The sequence below is a fragment of the Suncus etruscus genome, chromosome 18, assembly GCF_024139225.1.
Source record: "Suncus etruscus isolate mSunEtr1 chromosome 18, mSunEtr1.pri.cur, whole genome shotgun sequence".
Taxonomy (NCBI): domain Eukaryota; kingdom Metazoa; phylum Chordata; class Mammalia; order Eulipotyphla; family Soricidae; genus Suncus; species Suncus etruscus.
In genome coordinates, this window is record NC_064865.1 from 4,649,771 (window position 1) to 4,675,313 (window position 25,543).

Below are 25,543 nucleotides of genomic sequence, written 5' to 3' on the forward strand. Positions count from 1 at the left end.
GGCCTCCTCAAAATAAGACCGAAATGAAACCTTGGGGCTGGAGCAATAGAGCATGAGTAGGGCCTTTGTTTAGCACGCGGCTGACCCAGGACAGACCTCAGTTCAATCCTCGGGGTCCCATATGGTCCCTCAAGCCAGGAGCGATTTCTGAGCACATAGCCGGTAGTAATCCCTGAGCATCACTGGTGTGGCCCAAAAACCAAAACCAAAACCAAAACAAACAAAAAAAAAACAAAACCTTTTCATCACTTCTAACCCACCAACACATGCAACATCATAAGGCACTAAAGAAGTGCCTAACCAGTCTTGCTTCGTCTTTTAAAAGCTCCCAGAAAGTAGTTGGAATGAGTTGCTTTTTTGTTGTGGTTCTCTTTATGAAGTACTGATTTGGGGGTTTTACATAAGACATGTGTTCTACCATTGCGCAACATTTCTGGCCCTAAAATAGTACTTTAAAAACCTTTAATCAGATAGAGTATGGGAATTCTAATTAATCTGTTGCACAACAATGTGAATGTAGTTGAAAAATATACTATATATCACTGTACAGCCTGACAACACAGACATCACCCTTCAACACAGACATTACTAGCCACTCAACTAATCTCAGAAAGACAAACAAACAGCAGAATTGTCCATGTTGGGACCAGTTTATGGATGGAAAGTGTAGGGAGTTCTTGGAACATAAGGGGAAGATTTGGCACCTGCCCCCAACCCAGCTACCACCAAACCAAGCAATACCTATCCATCATACACAATATTCTGCTTGCCCTAATCTACAACTAAGACCACTAAGTTCAAAGAAATTATACAGAAGACTCAAATAACATCAACTAGCCCAGTATGATGATTAGTTAGTTCAATGATTAGTTTACTAATGATTAGTTAGTTAGATGATTAGTTTAGTAATAACACTGCAATGTAATAATTATTACAAATTGACTTTTATTCATCTTTTTTACTATTCCATTTGTCTTTATATTGTAACAAACAATATTAAATGAATTTTTGTTTCTGCCTGAAATAGGCAACGGGCAATGGGGTATGCTAGGATGGTAGATAGGAAACAGGGAACATGCCGGTGGAAAAATCACACTGATGGTGGGCTTGGTGTTGGAACATTAAATGCCTGAAGTGACTGTATTATGAGCAACTTGGTACACCACAGTGTTATAACCTAAAAAAAAAAAACTACAAAAATGTACTATACTTTCAGAAGCTCTGAGAATTGTGAGAAAATTTTAATAAATTTACTGATGCTTTGGAAACCTATGTGCCATTGCTTAAAAGGCAAATAAATTCTAAAAAATAAAGAAAACATCGCAAATCACTCTTCCATTTAAATACCTCGGTGGTTTCCTGTCCTACTTAACACTATCCAACTAAACCAAACAAACTTCTAAAAATTGTCTTGTAAAATATCAAAGAAAGTAAAAGTGACAGAAGCCTATATAATCTGGCTCTCTAAATTTTATACTATATCTCCTCCCACTTCACCCTTTACCCAATTTACTCCACTGGTATCTCTCACTGTGTCCAAAGCCCATTTTTTTCCTCAATCTAGAATGACCTTTCCTTCTTTCCTTCACATTATTTAAATGTTGGCTTAGATGTCTCCTGAGATAAACAAACTTTATCAATCCAGTATTGTTTTTTTTATATCAGCAGTTCATTATTCATTCATTTATTTTCACTTTTCTGGAATACCAAACTATTCATCCATAAAAACAAGGACTTTGTTTTAGAAACCTTTATCTGTCCAATGCTGAAAAGAATACTAATCATAACTATCCATAAGTCTTTGATGAATTAATTAAGGACCCTGCATGATTGACAATCACCATCCAAACTAACTGTAGCCCCTTGTAACTACAGTATAATTGGAAAGAAAAGTTTTTAGTTGTACACTTAGAATCCATATAATGGGGTAAATTATATTTAAAGCATTCTGTCTTAAGAATGGAAATATCAAAGTGCAGTAGTTGTAGAATATTTTACTCTTGAGTCTGATAAAACATTAATTAGAACTATTCTAAAATAATTGCTTTCCCAATCAGTTTCAACCAATATTTTCACCTGGAACAGATAAAAAAAATAAATCAGGAGAAATTTCACTCATATTTAATGCCTTTAAAATTTTATTCGGGTTTTTAATTAACAGAAGAGTTTGGGGAAAAAATGGAAACCAACATATTGACAAACTAAAAAATAAATTATCTATGCATTTTCATTAAGTGCTATAGTGGAGAAACATCAATTTGAGAATTTAATGATATTTCTTATTACAGTCAGGCTTAAATATTTGGCTAAATATTCTAAAACGTCTGTAGCATAGTTTCATTATTCAACATAAATATATATTGACATTGAATATTTTAATCAATTTATGCCAATAAAATATCAACTTCCTAATTGTTACCCATATTGTTACTAATTTTTGTTATATTTAACAATATTCTTTCTACGTTTTTATGTCACTCATTCTCTAAATATATAGTTAGAAAAATGTACTGGACATTTTTTAAGTACTAATTCCTAGGTTAATTTACTAATTCTAAAAAATAAATTAGAAATAGACTGATATCTAACCACAAACAGGATCATATAATATAGTAAAAAAAGTATTTAAAATAAAGAACTATAATTGTTTGTTTTCTAATTTTCCTTCATTAATCTTGCATGTTTTCTGTTAAGCAAACAGAATAAAAGCCACAATAGACAATTATTTCCTAAATCTTACAATAATATCTAGGAAACAGCAGCTAAAAATTAATGAAGAAATCAAAGAATGAATAAATTTCCCCACATCCTATCCCTTGTGATGTAGTTGATAAAATCATGGTTATGCACACATTTGATTGTGGTGCTTGGGCATTTGGTTGTGATGCCTGCACTCTTTGCTACAATGATTGTGGGGCAAAGTGGAATCCACAAACTTAACAGTAGTGCAAAAGATGGAGGAACTTTGTCAACAATGAAGTTTACACACATTTGGTAATGCTGCTGGAGATTATATATTTTGTTATGGTACAGGGAATTAGAAACAATATAAGAGAAAGACAAAGCTCGTATAACTCATGACTACAAGACAGGCAAGTTCTACAACTGAGCTGTCCCTGCGTAGAATACATTGTTTACTTATCTTGGAAACAATACTAAATGAATTATAAAACAACAGTTTAGATGATAGATTTAACCAAAAGCATTTTCATACCCATTTATATAAATCTAATTTAATTATGATTATCTCCAATGTTCAAAATGGTTAACTTTTACAGCTGTCAGAAAATGAGTCTATTGAAAGATATTAAAATGTACAAATCCTTTGAAGTTTGAAGCAACTTTAGTATTGCCTATTACACTGAGTTAAGTCTTTGTAATTTTAATATACAAATATTAAATATATTCAGGATTTAATCTTAAATAAAATTTTATCATACAATAATATCAGTTACAATTTTAGAGACAGACACATAATAAATAATTTTATGATTGAATATCAGTTCCCTGAAATTTTGCTTTAAGAAATGCCTGCTGTACAATTGAACTATTTAACATTATATATATACATTTTTACTTAAAGATAATATAAAGATAACCTAAATCTTTATAAACTTTATTATAAGAAAAATTGAAATACTGAAATTAGTCATAGGATTGCACATAAATACTGAACATGTGACACAATATGGTCATTATTTTATAAACTTGTAAGAACTTATTCTTCATTCCCAGTCAACAAGTAATGTGAAAACTTCCATTCTTATATGACTAAATACAATTCTATCATTTTCTTACTTTTTAAAAATAAATTTTATTTTCTTACTTCTATCTCTCAGGAACTGTCAGATGATCAAAATTAACTGAAATTGTGACTCAAAGGAACTGTGCCTAGAACAAAATTCTGGGACATTAAGAATCTCGATTTTTAGAAAATCTTTAAAGTTTCTCTAAAATTCTTTAAAATATTTTGAGCTTTAAAGTTTTGTTATGTCTAACTGATTAGTAATTGATTCCTAATGGTATATAACTAGAAAAATCTGTGTCTTTTTGGTGCTGAGTTATGATTTGTGAACAGATTGACAAATAAACTTCCAAAATCTGTTTAATATAATTTTAATTCAATAGCTATCAATAACTAAAATATTCAATATTTACGATAACAGGAATAATGAACACTAGGTGTCAGTGTAAGAAATAAGAAAATATACTTAAAACTTATTTCCGATCAGGTGTATAGCAAATACATTAAAAGCAGCTGTAACTACATTTACTTATAATTACTTAATTCACTTAACTAGTCAATCTGTATTTCAAATGAAAGTTCTTCTTCCAAAAACATCAAGTTGAAAATCAAATTAAAATGGTCACTAGAAATTATTAGTCTCTTGTAAATTCAGTTACATATGGTAATAGTATATAATTATACTTTAAGAATACATATTTGGAAGAATGGTATTATTGAACTTTACACAATGATTATTACATTGAAATAGTACATCACACTTTTATACTGTATATTCACAGTAAATAGTTTAGGCCCAACAACAGAATGCGAGCTAAATATAGCTAATGTAGCAGTCACCAAAAAATATACAATTTGAGAACCAACATATGATACAGGACTTAAGGCTATGGCTGGCATATGGCTGACCTCTGTTCGATAAATAGCAGCACAACATCCCCCAAATATAACCAAGCGCAGGCCCTGAGCACCCTAACAACAATGGGGCTGGCCTGGGTAATCTCCTTCAAACCTAAACACCATTGCATCCTCATGGTGGGCATTGAATCTCTGACCACCACAGTAGCTATGAATAACCAGGAAGGACTGCTTGGACATGAGAAAAATGCTTAGGGGCTTCTCTCATCATAAGAGAAAATTTTTGAGAACTAAAAGTATTTAGAGTTATACTTTAGAAAAAAATACATTGTGGTAATTCTGTACTTCTATTTCATTAATAGTTAAGTCCTGTTCCAATTTGAGCCATGAAGTGAGAAAGCCTGAAATTCATAGGAAGGTTTTCTAAGCCCGATATGGAAATGCATGAAGACATTTTAGACAGTTTAGTATCTACAAATTTCTTCTGAACGACATAAAGACAAATTAAATAAATAAAATAGACAATGGAGCGGTAGTGCAAGCAGGAGTGTCTACCTTGCACACGCTAACCTAGGACAGATCTCAGTTTGATTCCCCAGGCATCCCATATGGTCCTTCCTAGCAAGGATCAATTTCTGAGCGCATAGCCTGGAGTAAGTAAGAAAAAAGAGAAAGAGTGGCATTCTTACTAAGGAAGAAAACTCACTTTGGGGGCAAAGTAGAATAATCAAGAATAGATGCTGAAAGTGTGGAAAGGGTAAAGACTATACATAAAATGACATTCCATCATTGAGAAGACAAAACTCTGGGTTGTCTACATTGAGACCCAGGAAGCACAGGAAACCAGAAGAAATGTTGTACTAGAAATAATCATTAAAGCAATGGGTCTAGATTAGTGGTTTAGAGTACACACCCGTGTAATTGTAGAGCTGTAAATTTGAACTAGTGTACTGGATCAACATTGAGGAGTATACTCAAAGTGGTCTGAGTATTGTTTGTGTCTGGCAGTTCTTCTGTCTATGATTCCTGGCATCCTATCTAGATGTTCCATAGCAGATTGTTTTCAAGCATTGAAATTAGAAAAACTAAAGGTCTTGATAAGCACAGCAGCTGAAAACAAAAACAAACAAACCAAAAAAAAAAAAAAAACAAAAAAGAAAACCAAAACCCAAACAAACATCAAAGTGTAAAGGGCAATTCCTGTTTAATGTATGTGTGAGTACAACAGAAGTCTGTAGTGAATAGCAATCATACAGAGCCAAAGGAGTGGTGAGTCCCAGCAAGTACCTTAGCTGATTATGCAAACATTAATAACTGCTGTGCCTATCCTGGAATATATTATAAGTAAAAGTCGGAGTCAGACAAATGTGAAACTTCTGGTTGTCACAACAAAGGAAAGTATGGGAGTTATAAAATTAATAATAAAATAATAAACAGTCCTTGATAAGTCTTTCAACAAATTCACGTGTCTTGAGAATAAACCAGTAACATGGCATAAAACTCACAAGAGAAGAAATTTCAGATATAATGACCCCTTAAAGTTGAAGGATTTATTTAAAACAAAACAAAACAAACAAGACTTACAAACAAAATAATTTATTTCTACTAAGCAAGTTTTACAAAAATTCTACTTTTGCTTTTTGGGCCATATCCAATGACGCTTAGGGGTTATTCCTGGCTATGCACTTAGAAATAGCTCCTGGCTTGGGGGACCATATGGGACTCCAGGGATCAAACCAACCAGGTCTGTCCTGGATCAGCCACATGCAAGGCAAACACTGCTGCACTATCACACCGGCCTGCAAAAAATTCTTAATGGACTTCTGAACAATGAAAAGAAGCAAACCAGGACAAATATGAGACTGATGGGAAGAGACTCAGAATAAACTGGAGAGTAGCTTGTTTTTATTTTAAAATAAACTATCTGTTAGCAGTTTGCATGCCCACCTCAATGAGACCTTAGGTAACAAAGATTCCTCAAAAACAAATAACCAACCAGAGACAGCAAGAATATCATACAAATTCAATGCTAATTTGCAAATTTCAATTCAGGTTTTAAAAAGAAGCTGAAAATAAAAAAAAAGACGGGGGGGAACGACAAAGCGGTGGCTCAAGTGGTAGGGCACCTGCCTTACCCATGCTAATCTAGGATAAAGCTTGGTTCGATTCCCCACGTCCCATATGGTCCCTCAAGCCAGGAGCGATTTCTGAGCACATAGCCAGGAGTAACCCCTGAAGCGTCAGGGGGTGTGGCCCAAAACCCCCCAAAAATAATTAAAAAATAAAAGAAGCTGGGAGTATAATGAGAAAGATTACAATTGTATTGTACATAAATGCATCTATGATCCATAGATAAACATAAGTTCAAAGTAAAATACATGAAAATAATCCTAGAAGGAAAGGATAGCTGAATAAAATTAGGGCCAGCATCCCTATGTCAGATAAGGTATATGTCACATTAAAATATACAAAATAAAAAAAGAACAAGAGACAACAACAGTCCTTGACAATAATCAAAAACTCAGTCCATCAAGAAGAGAAAACAATTAACTCATTTACATATAAAATATATATATTTTATATACCACAAATACAACAGTTAAACAGTTTAAGGAATGAAAGAATGACACTGACAGCAACACTAATAAAATAAAGGACTTCAATACATACTAATAATAGACAGCTAAGCCCTTATAAAGACAAATAAGCCAGAAATAAACTAATGAAATAACAACCCTAATAGAGTACTTAGACAAAGTGGACTTAAAACACATCAGTAGAGTACTCCACTCCAAAAAAAGGTCAATACACTTTCTTCTAAGTACTCTGGGACATTCTCAGGAAAAACCACATGTTGTGGTACAGAACAAGTTTTAATCAATTCCTAAAAAGCGAATTCACAGTATGCATGATTTCAATGAAGTTTTTTAGTTTGTTTATAGCAAACATGTTGTACTCCAGATTAGGAAGAGACAAAGTTGGCCAAGCCTTTTTTCCAGATGGTATCTGTGAAGTCCTTTATCTAGCTCGAGTCAACACAGAGTATGTATTAGTTTGCAGAGTTACATCGACATGCTATGACTTAGTACAAAATGTGAATGTTTAGTTAACTAGAAAACTGTTTCCATCCTGTAATTCATGGTAGCCCCACTTCCTTGACTTTATGGAAACACAAATTATATGAGTTTGTCCTATTTTGATAACCCTTATAATTGGACTACTGTGCAGGAAACTTATTAGTATTTTAAAACATACTCATAAACCATTACTGAGGTGGCATAGCTAATAGACTCAGAAAAGTGGAGAGGATTTAGCAGTGCTTTACAGGAGCTCCTTCTAGGAGATATAATGCCCAAATAAGATAAATTTATAAACAAGAATAGGTGAGAGACTCATTATATAGTAAATTAAAGAAAAATTTAAGAATCATGCTCTTCCATATATAAATCTATTAACTTTCGTATTTAAATAATATCAAAATATTTCTGATAAATTGATTCTTAGGTGAAAATTATTCATTTCTTAGTAGATTAATGTAATGAAAATAAACTTTTGAGGTGCAACAATATAATTATATTTTCTGCACAAAAACAAAGATTTTAAGTTTGGAGTGATAGTATAGCAACTTTAAATTAAAAGCATGGCAGAAGCAATAGCACAGGTAGGGCATTTGTCTTGCATACGGCCAACCAAATACAGACACTGGTTCAATTCCCAGCATGCCATATGGTTCTCCAAGCTTGCCAGGAACTATTTCTGAGCACAGAGCCAGGAGCAACACCTAAGTGCCACCATGTGTGACTCAAAAACAAACACACACACACACATACACAAAATAAAAGCAACTATATACATACAGATATTAGAAATCAAGAGTTTTACATTGAATGAGCTGCTAAAACATCCTACATCACTGAGTTAAAGTCTACTTTGTCGGGGCCGGGCGGTGGCGCTGGAGGTAAGGTGCCTGCCTTGCCTGCGCTAGCCTAGGACGGACCGCGGTTCGATCCCCCGGCGTCCCATATGGTCCCCCAAGAAGCCAGGAGCAACTTCTGAGCGCATAGCCAGGAGTCAGGAGTAACCCCTGAGCGTCACAGGGTGTGGCCCCCCCAAAAAAAAAAAGTCTACTTTGTCTTGGCATATCTTTTGTGTTAGTAGATTTAGTTAATATTTTATACCTGTGTTGAAAATCACATATACATATATGTGAATATATAGCCTAAAGAGTTTTTTGTTTGGTCAGTTTTGGGGCCATATCTGGTATTACTCAGGGGTTACGCCTGGCTCATGTTCAGAAATTACTCTTGTCAGGCTCAGGGATTCCATGTAGGATGCTGGGAATTGAACACAGGTCAGCTGTGCACAAGGAAAAGAAATGCCCTACAATCTATGCTATCTCTCTAGCCCCCTACAGGTTTTTTTTTTAATGTACTCCTGTCTATAAAAGTATCTGAATAATATTTGTCTCATTAAGAACTGGGAGAATTTCGACATTTTTTACTTTCTGAAAGAGCCTAAAATTAACTAATTTGTTCCTGAGCTTTAATTTTTGGAAATATTTTTGATTAGTGCTTTTCAATTCCCTTGATAATAATAGGTCTGTGAAAATGCTCTATTTTCTCTTGGTTCAACTTTGAAGGGTTATGAGAGTCCAAAAATTTATCCATTTCTTTTGGAGTCCTGATAGCTAGATTATATAAACATCTTCATAATAATCCCTGATAATCCTATGAATTTCTCTAGTATCTGTTGTGATGTCTCTCCTGCTATTTTTGCTTTAGGTTATTAGATATTTGTTTTTATCTTTGTAAATCAAGACAATGGTTTGTCAATCATTTTTAATAGCTCTTGGCTTCACTTATCTACTGAATTATTTTTTTAATTTTCATTTCGTAAGCATTTTTTTTTCCTTCACTTGGATATCCTTGTTTGGTCTTTTTCTAACTACTGTGCTGCTAGGTTATTTATTTGGGACCTTTCTTGCTTCCTAATGAAATGGTGCATTGCAAAGCTATCATGAACATCCTTCTTAAAACTGCTTTTGTTATGATCAATATGTTCTGGTAACTCATGTCTTCTTTCTCATTTATTTTCCTCAATTTTTGTTTTCTTTCCTGATTTTCTCTGGTTGTTTAGAGTAGTTGTTTAATTTCTGAGTCTTTCAGGATATTTTTTTCTATTAAAGAAATAGTGGTTAAATTCTATTTCAAAAGCATGATGGTCTGAAAGAATAGTTTTATATAATTTCTATAATCTTGAAGATAAGCTTTGTGACCCAGCATGTGCCTGTCTATAAAATGACCCATTTACAATGAAGAAGTTTGTTCAGAGGTAGCATGGAGGTAAGGTGCTTGCCTAGCATGCAGAAGGTCAGTGGTTCAAATCCCAGCATCCCATATGGTCCCTTGAGCCTGCCAGGAGTGATTTCTGAACATAGAGCCAGGAGTAACCCCTGAGTGCTGTTGGGTATAACCAAAAACAAAAAACAAACAAAAAAAGAAGCTTGTTCAAATTTTGAGAAATGAGGGGCCCTAATATGTATGGTAGGCCCATCTCTTCCATATCTTTCATTAGTATTTTATTGTTGAATCATTGTTTATTCATCTATCGCGTGATGACAGAGTACTTTTATAGTTCCAACTTACTATTGTATTGTTGTATATCTTCTTTAAGATATATTAGTAGTTTGCTTCAATATTTGATAGTATATATATGCAAAAGGTTTTGTAATGTGAGTTATTCTTGATGTATTTATCCCTTGATCATTATGAAATAATCCTTGGAGCCAGAGCGGTAGCCCAAGGGATAAGGTGTCTGCCTTGCCCGAGCTAGCCTAAGACCAACTGTGATTTGATCCCCCAGCATCCCATAATGTCCCCCAAACCAGGAGCAATTTCTGAGCACAGAGCCAGGAGTAACCCCTGAGCATCATCGGGTGTAGCCCAAAAACCAAAAATAAATGAATAAATAAATAAATAAATAAATAAATAAATAAATAAATAAATAAATAAATAAATAATCCTTGTGCAGGGGCCATTATAATCTTCTTTGCATCGTTCCAATTTTAGTATATGTGCTGCTGAAGTGAGCACAATTAAGAAATAATCAACACAGCATCTTCCAGGATTTCTAAATTATAGTTTATATCATGATATATAAGGATGATCACTCAGGCATTTTAAAGGAATTGCTGCCTTTAAGACTGTTTTCTATTACACGAAATCATTTATTTATACATTCAGTTATAAAATGACCATTTTCTTTGGTTCATGTTAAATAACAACTTCTGAAGTATATTTCAACTTTGAAATCCTATGATTTAAATATTCTAACCCACTCTTGAATAACATCAAGTATCTCTCTTTCTCTTTCTCTCTCTCTCTCCCCATCCTCTCTCTTTCCCAGCATTCTCTTACTTCTCTCACCTCTTCCTCTAAGTTCTCCCCACAGAAATATAGAATTACTCCAAGGGAAAAAGGAAAGCAAAATTTTAGTGGCCCAGGACAACAATCAAATGGACATTTTAAATAAAATGCTTTAGGAAAAAAGGGGCTAGTACATGTACTTTATATATATTAACCCTGTAAAGTTTTTACCACACACAGAATGAAATGCTACAAATAAAACCAGATCAAAGAGTTCAAAATAGAAATTCAAGATTTCCAGAATGAACCAAGCAATTGTACTCACAAGCAGAAGTTGGTATTTTGGTTTAGATACTTGGTAGAGACATTAAATTTGATAAATGAGTAATTCTTCTGATAAATGACATACATAAAATAGGATGCTTAAATGGCATTGATATACATAATATCCCTTTAGTCTCTGGATATTGAAAATGAAGAAAACAGCATTATATGCATCGACACTTGAATTATTCATATAAGTTCCTCAATCACTTTTCAGGGAGTGAGGACTTTGCTAACAGTGATTAAAGGACAGGAGGCCAGTGGTGTTGATAATTTGTCTACTGTTCAGAGTTCAGATCTAGCCAATGCGGGTTGACATCTGATGGCACTGAAAAGTAAAACGTGTGATATAGGAATCGAATATGGACCCCTTGTGAATGCAATGAGTCTAGCGCAGCTATCTTCATGAATGTCTCAGTAATTTGCTTATTTTGGCTACATCTGACAGTGGTTAGGGCTTCCTTTTTTATGGCTCTGTGCTCAGGAATCACTCCTGGAGGGCGAGGGAACAAAACAGGGTGTTGGGTATCAAATCCAGGTCAGCTACATGTAAGGCAAGTGCCTTACCAACTATATTATCTCTCTGGCCACTCCTCAATAATTTTCTTAATAAAAATTTTCATTACTGCACACAGATTTTTAAGTAATTAATGTCTAGAAATATACTACTTTAGGAAGCACAATAAAACTAATTTACACAAAAAGATTATAAAATGCAGTGTTTCATGGAACAAAAATATAGCTTAAGTACTAAAGGACATGCCAACTAGGTATAAGGTCCTGGTTTTGATCCCTGTCATGGACTCTTGCCCTACTCCCAGCCTCCAACATCAATAATTACCACTAGTCGCCCTATTGGCCTCCAAGGATTGGTAGCACATGCAATATAAAGGGCATATATGCATAAACATAATAACATACATGTGTATATAAATATGCTAAAAAGTAAAATATAAAGATTTATATTCAGAATTTCTTAAAATACGTTTTTAGGGACAGTCATCACAGAATTTCTGATTAAGAAGTTAGAAATATTTATTTGTGTGTGTGTTTTTTCAAAAAAAGATCATTGCAGATATAAATACTTAATATAACTTAATGCAATAGAATTGATAATATATAGTGGGACATTTAGATATGTGGTCATGCTCACAGGGAAAAAAAAAGGCAAAAAAAAAAAGAAGTTAGAATATGGTTTAGTAGCTATCCATTGGTATCAGTGCATGGAATTTGTTTTATTTTGTTCTAAGCTCTGCAAATGGTTCTGACATCAACTTCAAGCTTAGAATCACTGATAAATGTCTTGCAGCAAATGATAAAATAAAATTATAATCATTGATCTAGTTGGGGGATGGTTTATTGTATGAAAAATGAAGATCACTCTATAGGATAAACACACATAGATTTTTTTTTTTTTGGTTTTTGGGCCACACCCGGCAGTGCTCAGGGGTTACTCCTGGCTGTCTGCTCAGAAATAGCTCCTGGCAGGCACGGGGGACCATATGGGACACCGGGATTTGAACCAACCACCTTTGGTCCCGGATTGGCTGCTTGCAAGGCAAACACCGCTGTGCTATCTCTCCGGGCCCACACATAGATTTTTAAGTAACATCAGCATTATCATAAAATTGTATAACATCTTAGAAAGTTGTTCTGAAGATGAAAATAAGCAATGAAATATATTTGGGTATAAAATAAACAGCAGTCTCATTATTTGACAACTTCAAGTTATACAAGTGGGTTACATCAAATTAAACAGTGTTACATGGCAAAAGAAGCTATGACAAAAAAATCTTTAAAATACAGCCAAATGAATAAAAGAAATATATGCAAACAATACAATAAAAGGGCTAATATCCACGATATAAAAAAGGCACTCACGAAGTGAAACAACAGCAACAACAAAGGAATAAACCCATCAAACAGATTCACATAACCAGTAGCCATAAATATGTGTTCAGTGCTACAAAATATTAGGAAAATGAAAATCACAATGACAGCGAGATATTATCTCACCTCAGTGAGAATAGCATATATTAAGAAGATCAAAAACAAGTACTGGTGGGATCCTAATTTAATGCTGGAATGTCCTCTTGTTCAGTCTCTATTAAAAAAACAGTAGGGGCGTCCTAAAATAAGTATGAATAAGAACTCCTTGGTGATCCAGCAATTTCATTTCTTGGCATTTACTAACAAGACTCAAAAGCATAAATTTTAAAAAATATATCCATTCCACAATGGTATCCTATATACCAACGCCAAGATTATCAAAACAGTCATAACAAAATGAAGTACTAAATCATTCCAGTGGAATAAAACTCAGCATAAAACACCTTGTTTCCATATTATTTGTTTCTTACCAAATTAATTAGCTGAGTATGTACCACATCTTCTACCAAAACTGCTGTTTCATGAAGAGGCCTCCTAGCATCTCCTAAAGAAAACCTGAAAAAAAATTAAAAATCAACATTAAAAAAGCATAAAAGTTAAAAGCACAAAAATAAAAACTATTTATAAAAAATCTTAATGGCTTGCAACTGTTTGTACAATTATAACAGGATGTACAACTTTCTCTGAACAAAGCACCTAATATTCCTAACAATGTTCAAAATCCAAAGAAAAGTACAGTGATCCCTATGTATTTCCTCATTAGTGTAGTTTTTTAATTTAAGATATAAAATATTAGCAACTATTTTATAACACAGGAACTAGAAAATCATACTACCATCTCTAAATTACTAATATAAAAAGACTGTAGTCATAGACATTTGGAAAATTTTTAAACCATGTAATGTAAACAAAATAAAAATAGTCAAGAAAACTTAAAGTAGTCAATGCAATAAAAATAAAAATAAAATATATATATATAAAAAAATAAAAAATGAAATAAAATGTCATTTTCCAACTCATGCAATACAGGTTATTAAAAAACATATCACAAAAAGGATATTTAAAAGTCAGCTCCTAGGACCAGAAGTACAGCATGATGGTGCTTTGTCTAAAATATGGCTGACCCAGGTTTGATTCCCAGCAGTATATATGGTCCCCCAAGGACTGACAGTAATAATACATGGACAAGAAACCAAGAGATAGTCCTGAGCACTAAATGTGTGCTGTCCTCCCACCAAAAAAAAGTCATCACTTTTCACCTGGCAGACTAAATGCACAGAGACTTCCATGGTACACATCTAAAAGAATAAAAAAACTCAAGTACTTGTAGATCACTATTCACAGATACACTACACATAATTGGCAAAATGCATAAACAACCAAATTGTCCATACAATTTATCCTTATATATCAATTTCAAATTTTCCTTCAAAAGCCTGAAATGCAAATAGTACAATACCCTATATGGTGGTGTTTTTTTTCTCCTCTATATTCATACTTGGGATAGGGCTTAATTTAAAAATTAAGCAGAGTAAGAAAGTAGTAACAGTCATTATAATAAAGGCATTACATAATATTAAAAGTGAACAGTCTTCGAGGTTAGAATAATTTTGCATCAAAGTTGACAATCAGTTACTTGAAGCCATGGGGAAGTAAAACTAAAGATAAAGAAAAACTACAATGTCAATACACAATTGGCAATGGGATCAGTGATTGCTGGGTGGGAGAAACTGGATGTTACTCAAAGCATATTCATCTTTGGTTATAAAGGGCCTAGTCTGGGTATTTAAGGATTGCATGGTAATTATAGCTAATAACATATTTGAAAATTATTAGAGTAAATTTAAAATTTAATCACATACACAAAAAGGCTATGACCTACAATAAATTACAATAAATTAATTACCAACTCAACACACTGTAGTCATTGAATTTATATTATGTGAATTCTAATTCAGTATAAAAATACTATGGAGATAAAAAAAATAGAAAATGCAATTAAAAACAAAAACAGCATTTGAACTTAAGAAAGAGTCAGAAACAAAGACAAACCAATAATCAAGTCGGCAGGCCAGAGAAATAGTGCAGCAAGATATACAGCCAACCAGATTTGATTTGAGGCACCTTAAAGGGCCCCTCACACCTGTCAGGAAGTGATCTCTGAGCACAGCACCCTTTGCCCCTCAAAAACCCTAAAAATATAGTAAGGAAATGTTTTAAGCAATAGGTGGGCGAATATTCCTACTAGTTTTAAAACTAGTTATAAAATTATGTAAAACTATAACTATATAAAGTTATAATCATGGAGTATGTTACAAATAGTTTTAAGAAAAGAAAACAGACAAAACAAATAAATGGCACAATAGCAAAAAAATTTGTTAAGTTCACTACTGGTCTAGAGTGTAACACTTTACAGTGCCTAAATGAAGTTAACTTTTCATTATTTTAACTTACTTTAATTCTCAATATACAAAAATTTATAAATTACCAATATGAAATATTTTATTCAAAACACAGTCAAAGAGAGCTAGTAGACAGTCCAGCAAGGAGGGCACATGCTTTGCACATGGTTGACCAGGTCTGATCTCTGCTGGCATTGCATATGGTTTCACAAGCCTCACAAGGCATTCTTTGAATATATTTGAATATAGATATCTATACAATACTTGAATATAAAGCCATGAGAAGGCTCTGAATTCTAAGGGGTGTGGCACTTAAATAAAACAAAACAAAACAAATTTAAAAAACTAGTCCATATATTTATTAAGAGTATTTAAGAATCTTTCAGATTAAAACATACTCAAATAAGTACTGTTTTAGATTTATGGTCAAACAATAAGTATTTTAGCATCGTAATAAGAACCTGCGTACTGAAAAATATCTTAATATAACTTTATATAGTTAAATTTTCTGGTGTGAGTTTTTTTAAAGCTAAAATCATTTAACTATATAGGAGAATTGATGAATATTGTATTTTAATGTTCAGACTATGTTATTAGTTATTCTATTATTAAAGTTGCAACATTTAAGTAATGTTATCACTATAGGTTTAAATTCACAATTTTCCTCATTTCTGTCCATTTTTTCCCCACAAATGTGAAAAATTGACAAAGTAGTTTTAGGAAAATGGCAATAAAAACCACTATGCCTAAGCAGAGTTATTTTCTAATTTACTCAGCAATATATAAAATAATTCAAGGTCCCTAGAAGAAAAATTCAAGTAATTTGATATTTCCTGAAATATTTAGGATATTTTTCTATTAAAGATCTACTTTAATCATTTACTTTTACGCAAGTAAAATCTTGACTGACTTGTTATGGATCTAATCCCAAGATTTTGAGTATGATACTCAATTTCTGCTAAAACTTCTAGGATTTTTGACACAGCACTACAGCTAGGTCAGTTTCTACTGGTGTTCTTACAGGAAACTACTGTAAATGCAGTTCCTTTCCTGGTCTCCAGAAGAAACCTTTGACTGCTGTAAGACACAACTGTGTGTCTTCTTGGATGCTGAGTTTCTTTCAGCACTTACATTGACTACAAACTCTAATGTGGTTAAATGATTCTGCATGTGGTTAAGTAATTGCTGTGGTCTTGGAAGCTAGTAGCTTTTTTTTTTTTTCTTCATTACATCTGAATTTTCTGAACATTTTTCCACCTCAGGTAATTAACATTGCCTTAGAATGGGTACTGTAGGACTTGAACTTATACAAAGGCCCTCAACAACTTTCTGTACTGTGCTGAATGAAAGTTACCTTTTCCCAGTCAAACCACTTATTTGATTATATATTTATAGGGTAGGCATTACGATAATACCGAAGAATTTTTAACTGGAATTAGAATGACAGCCTGAAGACCTAACTAATATCTATTCACTACACAACACACACAGAAATTATATTGTTGCATTCTTACAATACTTATTATAATATTACAGACAATATTTGTTTTTACAAAGTATTTCTTTTTTTACCCACTGCAAATGGGGCAAGATAGTTTGATCTTAATCAATCTTTTAAGGCAACAGTATCCATAAATACATGTAAATTATCTTTAATCTTTATAATTTAAAAATCCTAACCTACATAACGATAATTTATCTGCTTTTCAAAGAAAGATGAATCAGGTAACACTAGAACTAAGATAGTAGAGTAGATATAGTATTTGCCTTGCATGCAACTGACCCCCCTATCTGAACCCCAAACTTCACCTGGTCTTCCAGCTAGGTTAGGTATAGCCCATAAATGAAACAAACATTCATATTAATAAATATTTAATAAGACAAACATTTTCTAACAGCTTGTTTTGATTTTTCAAGATCATTTCTTTACTACTTTATTATATACACATTTATATATACTAATAAATATTCAGAATGGTTCTAAAATTTTATATTAAGCTATAAAAAAATCTGAAGCCATAAGAAAAGTAAGAGTACAAAGTTTCATATCACTTCAGATATAAAATTGGATTATTTATGGGAAATACCACAAATATAATTACAATTGTCTACAATTAAAATAAATACAACCTAAAGCTTTGAAAAGGTCAGATATTCTATTAACCACTCAGTCGACATATTTTTACTGTGTACCTATTCCAATCACTAATCATTATTCTAGTTAATTAATAAATTAGATAAATAGTGCATGATGTTTGTATTTCAATAAGCAAAGGAAACAATAAATATTATTAAAATTAAATTTAAAATAATTTAAATGTTGAAAAAAAGAAATTTTCTAAATGCTTCATAAACTTAAAATAGAGGTATTGTCATCAGGGAGATGGAAAATCAAAGCAAGGTACCATCTCACACCACATAGAATGGCACACATCACAAAGAACACAAACAATACTTGCTGGCAGGGATGTGGAGAGAAAGGAATTCTCATTCACTGCTGGTAGGAATGCCCTCTCACCCAGCCTTTATGGAAAACAATATGAAGATTCCTCAAAAGACTGGAAGTTGAACTCCCATGTGATCCAGCTATACCACTCGTAGGAATATACCCTAAGAACACAAAAATACAATACAAAACCCCCTTCCTCACAGCTATATTCACTGCAATGCTATTTACAATAGCCAGACTTTGGAAACAAACAAGATGCCCTTCAACAGACAAATGGCTAAAGAAACTGTGGTACATATACACAATCGAATATTATGCAGCTGTCAGAAGAGATGAGGTCATGAAATTTTCCTATACAGGATGTACATGCAATCGATTATGCTGAGTGAAATAAGTCAGAGGGAGAGAGATAAATGCAGAATAGTCTTACTCATCTATGGGTTTTAAGAAAAATAGAAGACATTTTTGCAATAATTCTCAGAGACAAAAGAGAGGAGGCTGGAAGATCCAGCTGATGACATGAAGCTCACCATAAAGAGTTATGAGTGCAGTTAGAGAAATAACTACATTGAGAACTATCATAACAATGTGAATGAATGAGGGAAGCAAAAAGACTGCATAGAGTACAGGTGGGACAGGGGTGGGGAGAGGGATATTTGGGACACTGGTGATGGGAATGTTGCATTGGTAAAGGGGAGTGTTCTTTACATGACTAAAATCCAAGTACAATCATATTTGTAATCAAGGTGTTTAAAGATATTAATAAAAAAAGAAGTCAGAGGGATAGAAATAGACACAGAATAGTTTCACTCATCTATGAGTTTTAAGAAAAAAGAAGACATTATTTTAATAATGCCCAGAGACAACAGCGATGAGAACTGGTTCTCGTTGAGTGGTAAGTTTAGTTAGAGAGATGACTACACTATCATGGCAATGTTAATGAGTGAGAAAAGTAGAATGCCTGTCTGGAATGCAGGTGGGGAGGGCGTGCGGAAGGAAAGAGATGGGGGGTATTGGTGGTGGGAAGGTTGAGCTGGTAAAAGGGGGGGTGTGTTCATTTTATGACTGAAACCCAACTACAGTCATATATGTAATCATGGTACTTAAATAAAGAAAAAAAAAGAAGAGAGGGATTGTGTGATAAAGTATTATTAAATTGGTCAATATTAAAATGGTCAATATTAGTATCTTATCTGTAAAAGAAATGGTCTTCAAGAAATGAGAAAATGACAAATTTAAAATGATAAATACCAAAGACACAGCCTATAAAGGGTCATTTTAAATTATCAAAGCATAAGTCACAGATAAGAGTATTTATAATAATCTAATGTTATTCTTATAATGCATGAGTAATTCTTTCATATATCCTATATTCTTGAAATAAATCTTATATAGGCTAAAGAATAGCAGGAGAAAGAAAACAATTATGAGTACTCCTTATCTGAATAACATGAAAGATGATTAATGAGAAGGATGTCTATCACTGTCAGCAAAGTACCTAAAAGATGATCAGTTCTTTCATCTTACTTTTAAAAAGAAAACAAAGATTAGAGAAGCTAAATAACCTCTAGGTCATAAATCCATCTAGTTGTAAAAGCGAAGTCTTTTTTTTATCCAGAATTCCTGCAATGCCATGTTAAATGCAAAATCTGTAACAAATTAAACAAATTTACCTTAAATGCTCATTAATCATAGATAAACAAAATAATACAAAGGAATCCTAGTTAAAATTAGTTGTATGACTAATTTTAAGATTTACAGAGATATAAAGAATAACTAAAAATTATATTAGTTCCTTAGGCTCTAGTGACATTTAATAATACAATAACTTTATTTTTGTAGAAGTTTAACAGTCAAAAATAAATTTTCTATAACACTTGATACAGCCACAGTGTAATGACAAATTTTAGCCAAATTTCACCACATTTCATGGACTAGAAATCGGAGATTCAAGCAAGTTAAGAGAATTGCCTATGGCTCTAGCAATAGTAAGCAAAGCAACATGCTACAAGATGGGCTTTTAAAGATAGGCTTTTGCACTGTATGAATTTACAAATGGTTCAGAATTAGTTCCTAACATTTTTATTATACACTGTGAGAAATCCCGCAGGAAAACAAACTTGGTTCTCAAAGCAAGTACTCTCTACTATCATTTTGCTAAACTCAATTCTATAACACTGAAATTGAATTTAGAAAGTGATAATGTGCAAAGTAATTTAAATATAACTAAAATGTGATAGGATACTAAGTAGGATGCAGCCTAAGGAGTTAAAAAGTTCTTCAGCTTTAAACAAAAGATGATATTGATGGTAATAGTAGCAAATATATATATATTTAAATTCTTAATTCATTTAATAAATATCTGCCGTGGGCCTCTCATGCTAGGCACTAGACCTTGCACTAGATTTAATAATATAGAAAAATTTTATAGGGGCCATAACTAGTAATGCTCTGGGGGGTCAAGGGTACAGAAACAACTTGAATAATGTTCTGGACCAGAAGTGCTTAAAGGCATGTCTGATCAAACCTTGGACTACCACATAAGTCACTCCCTAAACCCAAGTAGAAAACTGACTTACAGGGTCTACCTCCAGTAAAGCTAAAGACTAAAAAAGAGTCTTTACTCATCGATTGAAAAAGTAAGTTTAATTATTAACATATAAATAATATTAAATTAATAATATCATTTTCCATAAGCAATATACAAATTCATGCAATCCCCATAAAACTCCCATGGAATTATTTAATTATTATATGACAAACACTGCTAAAATAGATGGAAAGTATTTGTTGCACTTGTTGATTTTAAATTATGCTATAACAGTACAATAATCAAAACTGTATCACACTTGAATAAAGGTCACCTCTTAGACCAATGTAATATTGAAGCTCAATGAATAATCCTAAGATATATGAAAACTTCATGACAAGGAGCTACATGCATGAAATGGAGCTGGAAAAATCTCTTCATCAGTGAAGAGTTGGATAAACTCGCTAGCCACATTTAAAAGAATTAATTTGGACCCCTTTTCTCAAACCATATATAAAGTTCACTCAAATGAATCAAAGACCTGGACATCTGACCCAAATATATGAAACACATATAAAAGAAAAACAAATAGATTCTACATGATATTAAATTCAGAGAAAACTTCAAGGATTTGACACCACTGACAAGGAAAATAGAAGTAAAAATAAACAAATGGGACAACATCAAATTAAATGGTTTCTGAATTTCAAAAGTAAAGATGGCTGAAATGAAAAGATATGTAATCTATCAAACTGATGAAAATAATAGCATACTGCAAAGGGTAAAGATACACAAAGCATTCATAGAACTTAGTAAAAAAAAAAATCCAAAAAGGGAAAAGGAATTGAAAAGATGTTTCCCCAAAAAGAACATACTAAATGAAATGTAAATCAAAAAGAGTTGAGATATCACCTGACAACAGGCAGAATGGCCTACTTCATAATAACTTGGAATAACCAGTATTGGCAAGAATACATGAAAAAAGAAATTTCGCTTTTGTTTTAGCCTAGTGGTACTCCAGGCTTTCTCCTAGTTTTGCATTTGAGAATCTCTCATGGTGGGCGGGGTGGGGGGGAGACACCATATGTGATGATGCCAGGAATTTAAACCAGGTGAGCTGTGTGCAAATCAAGCACATTACCCGCTGTACTCTCTCCAGAGTTCCAAAGAAGGAACTTTTATTTGTCAGTGAAACTGTCATATGGTTCAGCCTCAATGCAAAAAGGTACAGGCACGAATGAAATAAAGTATAGAGTTACTACATGCTCCAAAATTCCAGACCTTAACTTCTATCTCAAGAACATAAAAATATTAAGTCAAAAAGATTTTTGCACACCTGTGCTCATTGAAGAACTATTAAAATAAACAAGATCAAGTAATAACTCATGTATCAAAAATATATAAAGAAAATAATCATAGTCTATATACACAATGAAATACTTCAACTATTGCTATTTATATTTTGAAAATGTAATCTTGCAATTTACAACTTGGATGGTACTAGGGAAAATCATCCTAAGAGAATAGTGCTGAAAAATGCATATTGGACAGTCTTGCTTAATAGTAAATATTTTAAAAAATGGGAAAGGAGATACACATTGGCCATTGATAGTAACTCCCCAGTCTGCCGACATACCTGAGAGGGGAAGATATAACAGAATGAGAAGGGTCATAGGGACAGTAATAAGTATATTGGCATACTGCTGGTTTTGTAGGATAGAAATACTGCATGACTAAAAGAACAATGTTATAAAGAATACATGTGAAACAGTGTAAATCTGCTATAATACCAATCAGACAACTCAGAAATTAACTGTTCAAATCTCTGTGACTACCAACAGGAAAACACATAATCTATTCCAGTTGTACCTAATATATTCCATTTGCTTCTTCAGAAAGGGCTTCAGTTTCAATCAGGAAGTATGCAATATTCTTCCAGGATATGTAAACTGGGCAATGATCAATCACTTTTATTGAAAAAAATTAAGTTTCCCACTATTCACAGTGTTTCTCAAATCAGATGGAATTATTATGTTTCCCCTAAAGTAGATCTTAAATCTGTTCCCTAGAATATGAATTAAAGAGAGACAATATAAGATGTTATGACAAATGTACTCCTATTTATATATGCATTGATAATATTATAATCTTTTGAGTCTGCTTTATATTATAACTTTAAAATTCTGACATTTTATATTTTATATCCAAAAAGATTTTTCAGTGGGCAAAATACTTGCCTTGCATGTAGTTGATAAAGATTCAATACCAACAATGTAGGAATATTCCCTAAGCACAAAGTCAGAAGTAGTCCCAGACTATCACCATATGTGGCCACAAAACAGTACAATACAAAAAATCAATAAATAAAATGATATAACAAGTAAATAAAAATCATTTATAGATGTCTATATTCACTGCCACTAAAATGTAAATATTAATCTTCGTAGTATAGAATAAAAATCACAGTATTTTTAATATTTTACAGTAAATAATTGTTTTCCTTTAAATATATTGAAATATAAATCTACATATTACAAAATGTCATTCTAAATATTACCCAGCATTTTATTATTAAATTTTTTGGTATTGGTGGGGCAACTTCTGGCAGAGCTCAGGGCTTATTCCTGGCTCAGGGTTCACTCAGGGTGGGGCTAGGGAGACCACATGGGATACTGGGGGATCAAACTCGTCACCTACAAGCAAGACAAATATCCTGCCTGCTGTACTACCTCTCTCATTCCTCTTACCCAGTTTTTTATAAGTTAGCAATTATGTCCTCATATATAAAACTGATAATAATATTAATAAAATAGTATTAAATACCTAGGTTTAGAGCCAGAGAATTCTACAACTTTAAAAGTTTCTTGGCTATTACATAAAAATCTTCACAATTTGAGTGTGCCTCTGATTCTACCCTAATTTTTAGACAATCTATGACCTTAACTGACAATATCAAACTGGGGCCGGTGAGGTGGCGCTAGAAGTAAGGTGTCTGCCTTGCAAGCGCTAGCCAAGGAAGGACCACGGTTCGATCCCCCAGCGTCCCATATGGTCCCCCCAAGCCAGGGGCAATTTCTGAGCGCTTAGCCAGGAGTAACCCCTGAGCATCAAACGAGTGTGGCCCCCCCAAAAAATTTCATAGGTGACAGGGCATTCCCATGTTCTGCCTCTGCGCCCCTCCCCAGTCGTTTTCTTTATCTATCTTTATCCCTTCCTGTCCTTATTCCATTCCATCCAGGCTCCAAAAGTTCTCATCCAGAACCTCACAAAATATAAGAGAAACTTTAAAAGAAATCACTTTCCTTTAAAAAATATATCACTTGGGGCCGGCGAGGTGGCGCTAGAGGTAAGGTGTCTGCCTTGCAAGCGCTAGCCAAGGAAGGACCGTGGTTCGATCCCCCGGCGTCCCATATGGTCCCCCCAAGCCAGGGGCGATTTCTGAGCGCTTAGCCAGGAGTAACCCCTGAGCATCAAACAGGTGTGGTCCGAAAAACCAAAAAGAAAAAAAAAGACAATATCAAACTATCTATAAATAGGGGACCACATCATATTCACCTCCTCTTGCTTTTGTATCCTCTTCTCTGACAAACTATGATCTTTCATTATTCAACTAATACCTTCTAATTTAAGTACAAGGGGTATACTTGGGAAATTTTCCCCAATCGCCAGGTTAGTTTAGATTCCTCTAAATATACTATTGTGATAGTATATTTAGATATTGTGATAGACCAAACTCTTTAACAAGGAATACATCCATGCCCATTGCCAAATGAACTTAGGTGCCTTGACACAAAGCCTCAAGTTCAGATTTGATCTGTTATTTGCTGAGACTAATAGAACGTTAGCAAATGCTAATAAGCAAAAGTTAAGAAGAACCAATGTATTTGAGCTTGTACTACTACACTCAGTCACTGCCATAAAACATGTCCAGGCAGATCTCCTAAAAATTGAATGTACTTAGAGCAGAGCTTCAGACTCCCATGTAAGGTTCTTTAGAATGCCTCAATCAGCAGCCAGTTAGTTACATGGATGGCAGAATAAGTCAAGTTGGTAGAAATTGCCTATCTATTATTCTAGACACATAAACATAAAGGCCATTATTTAGATTCACTGTTTTATGTCATTCAGCATTTGGGGGGCAATAAATAACAGAATTGCCTCTTACAACATTTAGGAATATATGTTACATTTAGAGTGACCTCTCTTTTAATCAGGATTTTTAGAGGTGAGAGTATGCTTTATTTTAAAATACTCATTTATCTTATACGTGTATGCTGAATATATTGACAGCAATGGATGTGGCTTAATAAAAATGGAAATTCTGGCATCAATGTGTTAAATGTCTCTTATTTTGAGCAACAAATTCAATGTAGTAAAATTTGGGCATTAAATATCTCTTCATAAAAAGAAGGGAAGAAAGGAGAAGAGGAAATAAAGAATGAAGAAAGGGTAGGAGGAAGGCAAGATAGAAACAAAAGCAGAGTCAGGCCATAATGACAGAACAGTACGTGAAGTGCTTGATTTGTCCATGGCCAATCGAGGTTAGATCCCCGGCATCCCATATTCTTCCCAAGTACTGCCAGTAGTGAATCCTGAGCTAAGAGCCAGGAGTAAACCCCTGAACATGCTGGGTGTGCCCCCAAAGTTCAAGAAAAACAAATAAAAATAAATGAAAGGTCAGTAGCCTCTAAAAAAGAAAACATTTTTATGGAAAATTCAAGCAGTAATGCAAAAAAGAATGGGTATATCAATGAGATTTACCTCTTATAAATTTCACTGATATAACAATATTCCCAGGAGTCTTCACAATGATACAAACTTTTCCAAAATACATACATCGTAGATAACTGGGCAAACAAATTAAAAGTTTAAGGCTTATACAAATAGCTGATTCGTTAGGAGAAAATGAACTATAATTCAAATGTGAATATACTAAATATTGTGAATACAGTGTTAACAAATAAAACCCAACAGTTATGG

At 33.3% G+C, this 25,543-nt stretch overlaps 1 protein-coding gene and 1 non-coding gene across 2 annotated transcripts in view; both read right to left on the reverse strand.

The window, feature by feature from the left end:
* The window catches only part of SUPT3H (SPT3 homolog, SAGA and STAGA complex component), a 507,641-nt gene that overhangs the window by 328,853 nt on the left and 153,245 nt on the right, over positions 1–25,543 (reverse strand). Inside the window, exon 3 of the mRNA XM_049765516.1 lies at positions 13,653–13,737. Within this exon, the coding sequence (XP_049621473.1) occupies positions 13,653–13,737 (85 nt within the window). The remainder of the gene's footprint in view (positions 1–13,652; positions 13,738–25,543) is intronic.
* LOC125996804 (U6 spliceosomal RNA) lies at positions 10,589–10,695 on the reverse strand. The gene has a single exon (XR_007491479.1). It is a non-coding gene; the product is annotated as a U6 spliceosomal RNA (small nuclear RNA).